A 15528-nucleotide genomic window follows, 5' to 3' on the forward strand; every position below is an offset into this window, starting at 1 on the left:
CGCGCACACATAAGAAGAACGTGTGTGCGCGTTGTTTTGGCGCCTTTACTTCAGAATGGATAGACAACAACTAACCCAACAAGACGTTCTCTTCTCTCGATCGCATGTCAAAGCCCAGAGAGAACACTGACAAACGCGAAAACAATATTCTCCCGGGAGCAAAGGCTCGTCCAGACCATTTGCGACCTCCGACGAACAAACGCTGTCAGCCGCGATCTGTAGCACCGAAGCACCCTCGGCGGCTTATAAATCTACTTCAAAGTAAATTGGAACGCCGCAAACTTGTCCCAGAGTTGAGAATCTAGATCCCGTCCTAGTATCTCTCTTACGCCCTAAAATACTGAGGTTCAGCTAAGTGACCCAAGAGGCATCCTCTGTGCCGCAATGTGCTAATGTTATCACTTAGTCGCTCTGCTCAAAGAATACCAATGACTAACACATTTTAAACTTAAACAGCGCTTAGGTGTTTAAGGAACAGCAGCTGAGATCAAGACGAACATACCGCGTGACAGCAACTTTGTGTAAACAGTCTGAAAATATATACTTCTTTCCCACTGGAGAAAGTAGTAGTCTTATATGTATGAGAAAAATACCGACTATGATGTGTTAGTGACTTAATCCAGCTGATTACGTGTTCCATAAGCTTGATCTTCGAACTGACGTTTTCTTCCGGCCAGCATTCCGAACTGGTGTGCCTGTATTCAAAATCTTAATCGACCCACTTAATGTCAGCTCCCATGTTTTTGCGAACAAACTTAGCGTTAATGGGCCCTCTTGAACCACAAGCTTCGAAACAAAGTTACGCTCCACGTGATAAAGCAGTATACGAAATGAGCGTGATTATTAGAAACATAGGAGCAGTATGAAACACGCTAGTGAGCTGCGATTCTTACGACGCCTTGTGCTACGTTCACTGTCACTCAATTTTAATAAGGTTGTCTGGAGGCGGAACGAATCACTGACCCTTCAGCACAACAGTTTGGTCGATGACCCTTTTCCCAAATATTTCATCACACAAGTGCCCAGCACCAGGCCGAGTGAGTGAGTGAGTGAACACTTTATTGAATATTTCAAGGGTTTCGCGGTTGTGAAGTCTCCGTCGTCTTCTCTGGCGCTGGCGACTTGAGGCTTCTCGTCAGCAAGGATGGGCCCCTATTCCAAGGCTCCACTGAGTCGTGCTGCATCAGTCGCGTGCTGCACTAAGGCCCTTTGGGTCGCGAGCTCGCCGCTGGTGAGCCGACTCTCCCATTGCTCCGCACTCGGGTCTTCGTGTTCGTGGAATGCTTTGTTGCGTTCGCATTCCCACGTAATATGATAAAGTGTAGGTGTGGCATCGCACCAAGGGCAGGTGGCTCTGTATTGTGTCGGGAACATTTTATTAAGTATGTGTAGGTTAGGAAAGGAGTTGGTCTGTAATCTTCGCCAGCCGGTCGCTTTCTCCTTTGTTAGGGCTTTGTGTGGTGGTGGATATCTAATTCTAGCTCCCCTATGCAAGTGCAAGATCTCTGCGTATCCCCCCTCGCAAGCCTGTAGGCGGAGCTCCGGAGCATTTGACTGCCCTGCTCGGAATGCGTAACCTCGAGCTAGGCTGTCTGCTCTTTCGTTCCCCCCTATGCCCGTGTGGCCCGGAATCCAGATTAGGTTATGCCTGGGTTTCTCCTCGGCGGAGGTTGCCCCGCTGAGTATTTTAAGGGCTGTTCTGCTGATCCTGCCCCTCGTGTAGTTCCTGCACGTCTCCTTCGAGTCCGTCAGTATGTTGAGAGATCGGTCCCATCTGTAGCCTTCTGCTGCCGCCAGCGCGACGGCAATTTCTTCGGCCTCCGCTGTGCCGGCGACCTTTGCCGTGGCACACGTGATCATGTTTCCTTCCTTGTTTACCACTACCGTCGCGGCTACGCGTTCTCACTCGCGCGGATATACGGCAGCGTCCGTGTATACGGTGTTGTCTAACTGGGCTAGCGTTCTCTCAACGTACTCGGCCCTCGCTTTTCGTCTGTTTTCGTGAAGATTGGGGTCCATGTTTTTCGGCAATGGTCCCACGTTAATGGTTTTCCTAAGGTGGTCCGGTACGTCCGCGTATCTGTCTACCAGTCCGCTCGTGTCCCGACCCAACCTTCTTAGGAGCGCTCGTCCCGTGGGGGTGCCTCTGAGTCTCGTGATTTGCGTTCCCAGCAGAGCTTCGGCGAGCTCGCTGAAGGTGTTGCTGATGCCTAGCTGGAGCAACTTTTCGTTCGACGTGTGCTTGGGTAGGTGCAGAGCAGTCCTGTACGCCTTCCTGAGAATGATGTCGGCTTGCTCTCTTTCCGCCTTGGTTGTCGCGTGGTACGGCAGGGAGTACGTGACTCGGCTGACAATTAGGCTGTTAACTAGCTTGAGAGTGTCTTCTTCTCTCATTCCATATCTCTTCTGGGAGACTCTGTTGATCATACGGCCCACCTGCTCTGCCGCCTTACTCAGCAGGCTGATGGTGTGGCTGCATTTCCGGCTTCCTTGCAACCACATGCCCAGGATCTTTAGCATGTTCTTTTCCGGGATGTTCTGTCCCTCGAGAACGACCTCCAGTGTCGCTTGGGTGGGATGCTTGCCGACCCTGAGGAGTTCCGACTTCTCCGTCGAGCATCATAGGCCCCTCTCTCTGGTGTAAGTTTCTACGCAAGTTGCCGCTTCCTGTAGTTTTTCTTGCTTCTCCCCGAGCGATCCTTGGGTGACCCATATCGTGATGTCATCGGCGTACATAGCAAAATATTGCACCCTTTGGAAAACCGGTGGGCTGCACCAGGGATCTAACCTGGAACCTCCCAAATGCAAGGCGGATGCTCTACCACAAGGCCTTAAAATGTCTTTCAGAGAAATACAAAAAATTCTTGCTAAATAAAGATGAAAAAATTCAGAGTGCGGAGGGTAAAATTAGCGCGACGCATCTCTTTCAATGGCCTTTGTTTTAACCATTAACATGCCTACATCCGCCCATTCATGCGTTTGGGTGTCGCAGGCTAGCCCTGTCTCAGACCGAGCGAGGGCTCGGTCTGAGATTTACAATGCAACAAGTGTCACAAGAGAATAAACTGCGCTTTCTGAACCTCGGCTTGAAGTTCTGCGCGCATCTATGTTTGTTGGCGGTGTTCGCCTAGGAGTATGGCATCGCTGTGGCCAGCTTAGGGGCATTACTATCAAAATCAAGCTTTCATAACATGCGTTTAAGCTTCCATGAATAACTAACAAGGCTAGAGAACGCAGTGTTTCCGGTCCACGTCATATTAAGAACGTGTGATAAGTTGGTCAGAAAAGTAGAGCAGTCGTGCGCAGGTTTGTGGGAACAAGAAAGGGCTGAACAGAGAGAAGCTAAGAGACCTATGGTCCCGTCTTATGTGCATGGCTTGTCACATAATTTCAAAAATGTGGCCAGAAGATATGATGTTGGTGTGGTTTTCTCAGGACCAAATAAATAGTCAAATTTATGTATCACAGTTACGAACAAAGCAGCGAAAACGGTGAGGGCAAAAAACACGTGTCGGAGAAGCATGAGTGTACCTATGTTCCATGTAAAGTAGGCGTGATATACAGAACTCTGTATGTTGTGATAAAGTGTGTGCATGTGTGGACGGGCAGCGCTCGTCCTGTTTGCTTCTTTGCTCTTCGTTCTCGCCTTTAACGCCGCTTAGCCAATGTCAACGTACAGACAAGCCCAGAAGTCTCTTCTATTATCGACAGTTCGTTTAGTCTGAATTAAATGCAAACATCTGATCTGAATAGCAACGAGACCATGTGTTTCATTAAAGAAACTACGAACCAGCCAATAACCTTAACTGCTGAACTTTGGCTTCTTGGCAATCTGCGTATGCTAAACATTGTTTTCGGCTTCATTTAGTGTCTATAAGGTAACCTGAAGGAATTTAAATTAGCCTGGTGCTCTGAAAAGCCGTGCTCCTAACTACAAGTCACTCCTCAGGATTCCTTAATTAAATGTAGAAGTACGTCAGATTGGCGTGTTGGTGGTGATCCATGATGATAAATAATCCTAACAGCGCTAGACGACGGGCCAGTTACCAGATGTGACGAACACAGTGCTGAACTCAAACTGGTTTCATCAAAGAAAGGAAAACAATTTGTAAATACCAATGGCAAGACACATGCGTCATAGATGCTCCGATAATTTTACAAAACGTAGTGACTTTCACGCTTGCGCTTTACATGCCATCCTTCGTGTAACATTTCTTTTGCGGACAAAACTGCGAAAGATTTGCTAATGAATTCATTTAATTCTCCGATTATATGGAAGGCCTCAGACCCCTCTCGGTGTCTTGTCATCAACAAAATTTCAGCGTCATCAAATAATGGCACGCATTCACACGCACTACAATGCTTTGCCAGGTTTGTGTCGCTCTTATCCGGATAATTAGCATGCTGCGTAAGCCTAATATTGATGCATCGACCTGTCTGGCCGATGCAACAAGATAATATTGTCGCAATAAAATGCAAGATAACGGTATCTGGCAGCACGTAATATGAGTACAGCACATTTGAAAGTTTTGTAATGTTATTGGAGCATCTTTGTATCACTGTTAGCACATGCGTGCACGTTTGTATGTACAAATTGTCTTCCAATCTATAACAAAATAAGTTGTAAGTTCAGCGCCTGTTTCGTCTAGCTTAGTCTTTGTCCTGTCTTCTAGCGCTGTTAAGATTACTTCTAGTGTTAAGTGATCACCGAAGGTCACTGGAATTCAATACGCTATAGCTTCCTTTTTGTTTCTTCTGCTTTCGGCAGACTTCCAAGGCCTTAAAAGGCATGCTCTGTTTCGATAGCTTATACCCGAAAGTTTTCTAATCAATCTGAGAGCCCAAATGGGTACAGGACCCGCTGAACCCTAACGCTCATCAATTGGCATAGACATCCGTGAGAAGAAGCTCCTGCACGGCTGTGTTACTCACAGCTGCGTAAAGCTGGCGCACATTTTATAATCCTTTCAATCTTGCAATTTCAGGGAAACTTCTGCAGGTTTAAAAAAAACAGCACAATCTCTCAGCCCAACCGCAACGACAATACTACCAGCTTGTGTCAATTTGGAATATTTTCTTGCTCCAAAGAAATGGTGAATGCGCAGCGGTCAAGGAATAAAGCATGTACGACAATGCAGTGCGGTGCCAGCCGGGAGTGACGGTTAGTGCCAAGAGGTTAGTCCAGGTTTGCTGCGACGGCAGCGACTGTCCCCAGTCTCACTTGAAGGGTGCTGTTCGGTTTCGGGCGTCGGGGCGCTACAAGACCTGCGCGCCAAGGCTCGGCTCACAAGAGGCCAGCAGCACAGCGTACTTTTGTTGTCGAGCTTCATGCCGTGGCAGAGGGTGGCGCATATGCAGCTGTACACGAACGACATGATGACTAGCGGCAGCAGGAACAGCGTCACGTCCAGGTATACATTGAAGACGCGCTCAGAGGTCACGTTGGGCCACACCTCTCGGCATTTCGTGCGCTCTGCGAGAAAAAAAAGCAGGCATGTCAATAGAGCGTCTGCCTAATCGCAACAACCTTAGGCAGGTTATCTACTTTGCGATTTGTTTCGAGACTTTGTCCGAAATGATGCGAGAATTTAATTTATTCACGTGGACAAAAGAAAGAATGCGAGTCGAATGGACGTCCGATGTAGAAACTTTACGTCCATCTTTAGATTTCCACAGAACAGATCACAAGCTTCCACACCGAACCTATGGCTGCTGACAAATAACAAGAAACTGTGATTTGCCTGATGCGTAAAATATTCATTGAAGCAGAAAAACACTTGGAGTTTCCGTTTTACATCAGCTGAAGAGCTAGCATCGTTAACTGCAGAGATCCCCTAACACTGACTCTTATGATTGCAGCACAAAAGCCCTGAAGATCGTTGGATTTCTCTTTTTTTTTATCAAACACCAAACTTACATTTAACATGAAGGGCAAGAAAGTGGGTTTTACCGTGCTCTGACGCGGTCGTGCACTCGGTTGGCCAACATTCTAGCAAGATTTTTTCTAAACATTTGCTCTGATTCGTAGAGAGATTTCCATTTTCGAAAATTCACCGATGCATGAAAAGTGCTAAAAAGAAAGATTTGGCAGCGCTGGCTTCATTAACTTGCAACGAGAGAAGAAATCGGAAATAGGCGCGAGTAATTATCGCACCGAACAACGACCTAATCGCTTGGTTTGGTTTCGTTTAACGTCCCAAAGCGACTGAGGCTATGATAGACGCCATAGTGGAGGAATTCGAAAATTTCAACCACCTGGGATTCTTTAAAGTGCACTGACATCGCATAACACATGAGCTGCACTCCGTTTCGCCTCCACCAAAACCCAGTCGTGGTGGTCGGGCTCGAATCCGGGCACTCCGGTATAGTAGTCAGGCATCGTAATCGCTTAGGAAAAAAAACAGTTACCGGGGTAACCGAATGCCAATGTGGAAACATCGTTTTCTACATTTCTGTTGAAATTCGCAAAATGTCGTCTAAGTGTGCATTTTAGTTTTTTTTTTTTTTTTTTGTTTATTTGAACATACTGTTGGTCCCCTCTTGGGACCGTTACAGGAGTGGATTTATAGACAAGGATGCAAGTTAACAACACAACAATACAAAAGCCAGCAATCAGGTTTAAAAACGAGAGGAGGAGGACAAAACATCTTTATTTATTTAGTCAACGAGGGGCGGACCCTCAGTCCAGGGTCCCGTTGGCCGTGGCTGCAGTAACAGCGCGGCGAGCCAGCCATTTCTGGCGCTCCGGGCAGGGGTCCTACAGGTCGGCCTCCCAATCTTCTCAGCATTCGTATGCGGAAACATCGAGCGAATAACAGAAAATGGAAGATAGCCAACTCTGGCGTTCAAAACATGCGTTTAAACACGTCTCAAAGTATAAGTTAATACAATCATACATTGGGTACATGATCAAGTGTGAAACAACATACAGACTGTAGATGGTCATCAAGTCTGGCTTGGTGACAGAACTGATGAGGCTTCAAGCTCTATGAATTTTTCTAACGGATTCTACGCAGTTACAGATTTATCTAAGGCGTTCCATTCCCTTACTGCTCGGGGGGAAACAACAGAAAAATAATATGTGTTGTTAGCACAAGCGTATTCATTAATCGTAAACTCATGCTTGTGACGTGTTTCTCTAGAACGGTTGAAACAAATGAAAGTAGCAGGTTCCGTGTTAAACGCGTTATGAATTCATTGATATTAAAACTTGAGTGTACCGAGTGTTACGCGACTTGATAATGTGTCTAGGCCTGCGCAGAAAAGCAGCTCCGTGGGAGAGTCAGTGCGCCGGTATCTGGTAGATAAAACGAACCGCTTTTCGTTGAACTGATTCGAGCATGCGTACATCTTTTTGCATATACGGAAACCAGACGACGTTTACATACTCTAAGATAGGACGGATAAGGACCTTATACGCGAGTAACTTGGTGCCTCAGGTTGCAAAGCGCAAGGCGCGTTTAAGGAAGTATAAACTACTCATGGCTTTTTTGGCAATGTTTTGTACTTGGGGTTTGGAGCTGAGATCATCAGAAATCATCACAAGGTATTTCTTTTCAGTTACTGTTTTAAGTACTTCTTGCCTGTGCCATAAGGAAAGCTAAGTTTTGTTTTCTTATTTGTGACTGACATCACTACCGTCTTTTCCCTATTGATGACCATTTGCCATGTATTACACCACTGTATGACATTGCTTAGAGCTGTGTTTAGCCTTTCTTGGTCTGCTTGAGTGTTTATTTTTGATATAGCACGCAATAATCAGCAACGAGACGCACATTTACATCCACGTGATATGTTATGTCATTTATGTATAGAATAAATAAAAATGGGGCAAGCACACAGCCTTGTGGCACCCCAGAAATACCCGGAACAGTATCAGAGGCATAGTCATTGTATCGCACGTATTGTCGGCGTTCCGATAAATAGCTGGCTATCCACCTCGTAACAGGACCGTCGCCTAGTATTTCCTTTAGTTTGAAGTTTAGTTTGGCGTGTGTTACACGATCAAAAGCTTTCGAGAAATCAAGGAATATTATATCGGTTTGACTTTGGTCGTTTATTCACTGGGCGAGGTCATCAAAAATTTCTGTGCGCTAGTTAACAGTGAACAAGCCTGCTCTGATGCCATGCTGGTTATGATGAATGATGTTGTTAGTCTCGGTATGTTGTTTAAGAAATTTTAATAAAATATGCTCAAGTATTTTTCAACAAGTACATGTGAGAGATATAGACCGATAATTAGACGTGGACGTTACATCGCCTTATTTGTGAATAGGAACTATTTTTGGTATCTTCTATTCAGATGGCAGACAGCTGTCCTCAAGTGACTTAGAAAATATTTGGTAGAGATAGTCGCTAATTGGTTCAGCATAACGCTTAAGAAAGCAATTCGGAATTCCATCGGGACCGCTTCTCTTTTTTTTCATTAAGGTTCAACAACAGAGAAAGAATCCCAGCTACACTTATGACCGGAGCGCTAACAGTTGTGTTGACTCATTACTATGACACAATAATGTTCCTAAGACATTATTGTCGGCAGTGAAAGTGAACTGAAAGTAACTGTTAAATGAATCAACTTGCTGCTTTCCATGTGAAGGCGAAGTAGCAGTCTCCTTTTTTCTGTTTATGTAACTCCAGAACTTTTCAGGGGAATTTTTGATTAAGTTGTTAAGTGTAGTGCCACAGAATCGTTTTTTAGCCTCATGTACCTTATTCTTTAAGGGTTTTGTTAGCTTACTTATATTTATCTGTAATTCTAAGCTAGCTATTTGCCTTATAGCCTACTAATATTTCGTTTCATGTGAATTATATCTCGGGTAATCCACGGGTATGTCTCATCTGTCTCCTCAGGAACCTGTATGCAGGACAAGAGGCCACAGTCAGCATGGTTCCATGGTTCCCGAGCACTGATTGGTTCCCGATTGAGAAAGGAGTTAGACAAGGCTGCATACTGTCGCCCTGCCTATTTAACCAATATGCTGAGTGCATCATGAGGAAGACCGGTCTGGATGAGTCTTTGGCTGGAGTGAAGATTGCTGGGAAACGTATCAACAATATTAGATATGCGGATGATACCATTTTAATGGCATAAAGAGAAGTGGCACTCAAGAGACGTCTAATGCGCGTACAAAAGGAGAGTGAGAAGTTTGCGCTTAAATTGACCATTAAAACGACAAAGATCATGGCGTCTTGCCCTACCAAGTCCTGGAGCATCAACGGACAAGAAGTGGAAGCCGTAACAGATTTTCTCTTCTTGAGCTCCAAGATTACCCCGGAAGGTGACTGCAGCCATGAAATTAGGAGACGCCTGCTTTTGGGAAAGAGAGCCATGGCTAGCATTGGCCGCCTAGTTAAGAGCAGAGACATCAGACTGCCAACCAAGATCTGTATAACTCGTGCTATGGTCTTTCCAGTTGTGATGTATGGATGCGATAGTTGGACCGTGAAAAAGGCTGACCGCCGAAGAATTGACGCGTTTGAATTGTAGAGCTGGCGGAGACTCTTGAGAGTTCCTTGGACTGCCAGAAGATCAAATCAGTCGATATTATAGACCATAAACCCTGACTGCTCATTGGAGGGTCAAATTCTAAAGTTAAAGCTTAGCTACTTTCGCCATCTGATGAGAAGGGAGGAGTCGCTGGAGAAAGCTTTGACGTTGGGAAAGGTTGAGGGTTACCGGAGAAGGGGTAGGCAGCGAACGCGATGGTTAGATGGCATCCTCGAGGCGCTGCAGATGACGTTATGTGATGTTAGGAAGATAGTGAGAGACCGTAAAGCGTGGCGTGATATGGTCCATAGGGTCACGAAGAGTCGGACACGACTGCACGACTTAATTGAACTGAATCCACGGGTTGTGCTTGCTTGTGGCCTACTTTATCAAATGGATAAAGTTGTGAAGCAGTGCATCACATGCTCCTTAAACTGTGCCCATAACGCGTCAACAGTAGTACTACTATAGACATACAAGTCACAAAAATAATTGAATTCATGAATAGGATAGGTCATGACACCCGCATCATTCGCTCTATTGAAGGCGCGCACATATTTCGTCAGGACCCGCTGACGATCCGATTTCGGCAACTATAGTGTAGATAGTACCATTTCATGATCAGAAATACCTTTTGAACCTACCACTTTACAGCCATCTGTGTTAAAATGGTTACTAAGAAACACCAAGTTTGGTATTGAACTGGATTTTCCTTGCACACGAGTAGGCTCACTAACAATATGTACAAGTTCCAGAGTAAACAGGATATGAAACATAGCAATGCTTGTTGGATCAGCTGAGCTTAAAGTATTCCAGTTAGCAAGTGGGCAGTTGAAGTCACCAGCTAGTATGATTAAGAGTCATAGACGTATTTATACATGTAATGAAACAGCAGATCTAGGTGTACAGCTTCGGCATTTGGCGGCCTGTAGACCGCGCCTGCCTTAACAAAATTACCTTTTAGGTGAACTTTGCACCAAACGTCTTCTACCCCTGAAATGTCAGGCATTTTCGAGAAGGGTAGGTCATTTTTCAAAATCAAGGCCAATTACAATGATAGCTTCTAGTGATAGCTTATATCAGTGATAGCTTCTAGTGAGCTTGAGGTATCGTCTTAAGAGGGAATTGCATTACGCTTCTTCTCGAAAGAAATATGCTGCGAGGAATAAATAAGCTCATGCAATTCTCTATGATTTAAATGTGTCCCATTTCCTTCGAATAGTTTTATTATTGACTGCCTACAAAATGAGATTCATTTTTTTTATTCCTGTAAGTATTTTGATTACACGGATGGACATCAACTGCCACGTGGCTTTGCCATCCGCGCGTAGGGTAAAATCTGACAGCGAAGTTAAACAGAATTCGACTGATATCGACCGTGCACCCCGTTTTAATCACAGTGATGCCACGTTCATCTAAAAAGGAGCTTTTTTTTTTAAGCCATACGAGAAATCAAGTAAACACAGGTGCTGCTAAGCAGGCTGATTTCAGAAAAGAAATTTAGTTCGTCACACTTATCTTTGTGCTTGATTCCCATATATTCTGCGCGCCTATCACGTCAAAGTGATTGAAACCCGTTAGTTTAGCATCGGATACTCAATTTGGCTGGCTGGATAGAGTTGTCCCTGATGCACAATATACAACGCAGCGTCATATTTTAAAAATATAACGTCCAAGGTAAACATTTATATCATGCGGTGGTATGTACAGAGTGATCCACTTCTAGCTATACCACGGCCACTGCTTTCAAAGCATCATTGCGGCCGACCCGGCGATTCTATAAAGCTAGGTGGCAGGTCAACCTCCGCGTCCCACTGTGCATATATCGCTTTTCTTCGATAAGCGCCTGCATTTGACGCAATGCTGCTTTGAAAGCAGTGACTGTTTTATAGCTAGAAGTGGATCACCCTATACATGATTATAAACCGCGAAATGTGTTCTTACGCGATACAAAAATAAATCAACTCAAAAACGTTTTCTCCACACTACACTGCTGCAAAATCTCGCATTTTTAGCGAGTGCATCACTTTCATAAACAGTACTCTGGCCCTTCCTTACATAAATAGGTCGATCACAAAACAGTTAGAAGGCGGCTGATAGATGCATTCATTTCTTTCACAAGAAAAAAAATATAGTTTCTTCTTTCGGAGCCATTTGCTCGTACGTGAAAGCGCTGTTGAATGATGATTTGCTTAATATGTAGTTTCCCATTCTGACGTAAGGGAGCAGAGGAGAGGGTCGTAGCACAGAGTAAGACCCAAAGCTTCCCGTTCCTTTATTTCCTCCTTAAAGCCGTCAGGATATTCCTACAGCTGTCAAGCATAAATGATGCGGATCAGTATGTTTTTTTTTTCTTTGTTCAGAAGATAAAAAAGGACCGCAATAATATAAGCAACGGCAGTATTGAATGAATTAAGCAAATCGTCAGAGAAAAAGTGGTATTTCGATGTCATCTGAAGGAACCTAGCTATAAAGGTAACAAAAAAAATGTGGGAAAGAAAGATGGCAAATTACTCATTTCTTTTTTTAGTCACGACTTTTTGAAACCTACATATTTAGCTTTCCGGATACTTTTCTATATTGTGAAGATTCTTTGAATACACCGATGTTGTAGAGTAATACCAAACTCTCTGCAGTTCAGCTCGAAAGATAATTCATTAATCGGGAAAAGGGGGAGCCAAAGCCTTTTGTTATTACCTAGATACGGTTATCTAAATCTGCCGGCGATATAACTTGTGTCGACTGCGTTGAAACTTCGACGCTAACTGCAACGTCGGAGAAGAGTATCACGTGTGTGGCGTCGCTCGAAACCACGTCAGCATGTACAGCTCCGGGGCTATGATGCCATTACACCAAACGACATGCGCTGCATTACCGCCGGAACCGCACACGTAGCGAAAGCTCGCCAGGGAACTTTCCTTGAGCGATAACTAATGTGGGCTCAGTGCAGATCGCGCAGAGATGGCACCATTTTCTCCGTGTCGCCTACGACGTCTGTTCATACATCGGTCGGTGCCACCGCCGAAGTGCATTCGACCATTCTCTTGACGACGTAAGGGTAATGGTAGAAATCTCGGCAGCGAAGTTAGCTGGGGATGATAAGGAGGCGAAGCGCCGCCTCATATTGCACCTCCCGTCGTCAGTTCTGAGCAGCGTCGTATGAGCTACAGCTGCAGCTCAGAGACGTTTCGGAGTTCCCGTCATGAGAGTTTCCGACGCTTCTTACCCTTATTGTCTAAACTTTTCAAGTTCCAAAAAATAGCGGTAGCAAACCTTTTTTTTTTTTTTTTTGTTCTGTGGGGTTGTCCAAGTCCGCAAACAAAGAATGAGAAACAGGCATAGTGTTTTTAAGAATGGTTAGTGGCTGACTTCACCACTAAGGATAGCGCATCATACACTGTAGAGCCTTGATGCACTGCAGGCGGCAATGAAATAATAATCAAAGAATCTATGAGAATCAAACCAAATCAAATAGTTTATTTTCACCAGGTGCTTGCTGGTTGGAGCACCTGGGCTAAAAGCTGCTTGAGGCAGCTTGACGACGAATATGACGTTAAAGCGAGGAAGGAATAAACAAAATTACATGAAACAAAATTTAATGAACGCACTGACGTTCTCGACTCGTTTTGAGTTGATCACCATTTCATTGAAAACGCTTAAGATGGCTTTCGCATTTGATAGACCCTATCGCTGACTTCCTTCAGCAAGTCCCGCTTCGTCTGCTTCAGAAAGTTCCTGGGAGCGAGATTAATATTGAGTTTTGTTGTTCTCGACTTGTTTTCAGCTGAGCACCTTTTCCAGATCAGTGTGTCAATGTACTGGGGTTAAACTTAGCAGTTTGAGACTAGTGCGCAGAGACTTTTGCACTGCCTGGTGACTGCAAACTCACGCGACGAATTGCGGACCTTTGCGGTGCTTTAGTATTTCAAGTACAGTTAGTTTTACAAGCGAGCCCATGGCGAGATACCTAAGTTAGCGCGAACTGAAAGTGTCAGCGGAACAGCACTGGAACACCCTGGTCGATGTCGAAACTGGGTTGGTTCGGACTACAATACAGCTCGTTTCCAGCAAGTAACTGAAATAAGTAGACAAGCTGATGAAATGTATTCTCCGAATCTCCTTACCGCATAAAGTTCTTCCACGCATTGCTGGACTGCACAAGTTTGCACGAAAAGGAAAAGCAAAAAAAAAAAAGGAAGAGAAACGACCGCAAGAATAGGGCGCGCCAATTCGAATCACAGTCAGGCGCGGCAGCATGTGTTTAGTCTTGTTCTTGTTGTGCTGTTGTCAATGACAACAGCACAACATCAAAAAATATCCCCAATGCTTTCTTTGAGCTCGTAGACTCTTGGATCTTTATAATTCTATATATATATACATAGAATAATAGGCTCCATAAGTCGCCAGGATGGCTCTTTCTCTACACGGAGGAAACGGTAGTGTAGTAATCTTCGTCATCATAACCACCGGCAGGCATCGTGCGCTGGCGCACTCGAGGATGAAGAAAATGGTCGCTATCTGTGTGATCCGCTACGCCTGACGCTCCGCTGCGAGTTTATCCTGAGCGGCTGGGTCCTCTGAGTCGACTGCATAAACACACCCCTTCAATATATATATATATATATAAAGAGAGAGAGAGAGAAATTACTTGAGTTATTTCTCTGACCCCCTGTGGACGTTTCCTACCTCTTAATGTATCCCTACCATTTTTCGTTGCATAACCCTCTGGGTTGTCCACAACTGAAATAGAACCCTCTTCGATAGCCTCCACGTTTCAGCCCCATAGGTGAGTACACGTAAGATGCAACTGTTATACACTTTCCTCTTGAGCGATACCGGTAAACTGCTAGTTATAATCTGCGAGTGCTTGCCAAATGCGTCCATCCCAATCTTATTTTTCTTGTTATTTCCTTTTCATGGTCCGGATCTGCGGTTACTACCTGTCCTAAGTAGGCATATTCGCCTACTTGTTCCAGTACTTCGGTACCTATTGTAAACTGCTGTTCCTTTCCGAGGCTGTTGAACTTTACCTTAGTCTTCTGCCTATAATGACTTTCAAGCCTACCTTTCTACTTTTCCTGTCTAGGTACTCAATGATTATTTGCAGTTCATCCCCCGAGTTGCTTAGCAAGGCAATGTCATCAGCAAATCGCAGATTACTGAAGTATTCTCCATTGGCAGGAGGCGTTTGCCGGCGGACTCGGTATGGACCGTGATACCGAGCAAGAAGCTCGCTCGTTCGCTTAGAACGGAAAACCAGTGTCAACAAAAACAGCACCGTGACACCGGCGAGGCTTCTTTATATTTAACTAAGTCCCTGGTGTGGTTATGGGTCCCAGCCACAACTGCCGGCCTTTCAAAGAAGCTTCGTGCTCGGAATCACGGTCCATACCGAGACCTCCAGCAAACGTCTCCTGTCAACTACGTAGTTGAGCCCATTACGCCCTCTTGCGGACGTGCGGTGCCGTGGACGCAAAACAGTTCTTGTGAACCGAATCAAGCTCTACTACGATCCGTTTGTCCTTTCGGCTTCATAAGTCGCCAGGATGGCTCCTTCTTCTCTACCCGGGGGAAACTGTAGTGGGGTAATCTTCGTCATCACAACCACCGGGAGGCATCGCGCGCTGGCGCACTCGAGGACGAAGAAGTTGGTCGCTATCTGTGTGATTCGCTGCGCCTGACGATCAGCTGCGAGTTCATCCTGAGCGGCTGGGTCCTCTGAGTTGACTGCATAAACACACCCCTACAATATATATATATGTATATATATATATATATATATATATATATATATATATATATATATATATATATATATATATATATATATATATATATATATATATACATGAAGGAAAGAAAGCCAACAGTCGGCGAGGCCAAGGAAAGCGTTGGGGATGTTACTTTGTCTTTTTTTTAATGTTTACTATTGGATAATTACAGAAATTAGTAATGTAATCTTGTTTAGGGGAAAGATAATTAAACAAGTAGAAGAAAAACAACGTGCCGATGGTGGGAACCGAACCCACGACCTCCGAATA

The 15528-nt window shown here is 44.8% G+C and overlaps 1 protein-coding gene across 1 annotated transcript in view; it reads right to left on the reverse strand.

Annotated features, from left to right (window-relative positions):
* The window catches only part of LOC146171487 (cholecystokinin receptor type A-like), a 387924-nt gene that overhangs the window by 90046 nt on the left and 282350 nt on the right, over nucleotides 1–15528 (reverse strand). The window contains exon 3 of the mRNA XM_084586523.1: nucleotides 5222–5473. Coding sequence (XP_084442649.1) covers nucleotides 5222–5473 — 252 coding nt within the window. The remainder of the gene's footprint in view (nucleotides 1–5221; nucleotides 5474–15528) is intronic.

This window comes from Amblyomma maculatum, unplaced genomic scaffold, assembly GCF_055883805.1.
Source record: "Amblyomma maculatum isolate TAMU_Amacu unplaced genomic scaffold, ASM5588380v1 scaffold_22, whole genome shotgun sequence".
NCBI lineage: Eukaryota > Metazoa > Arthropoda > Arachnida > Ixodida > Ixodidae > Amblyomma > Amblyomma maculatum.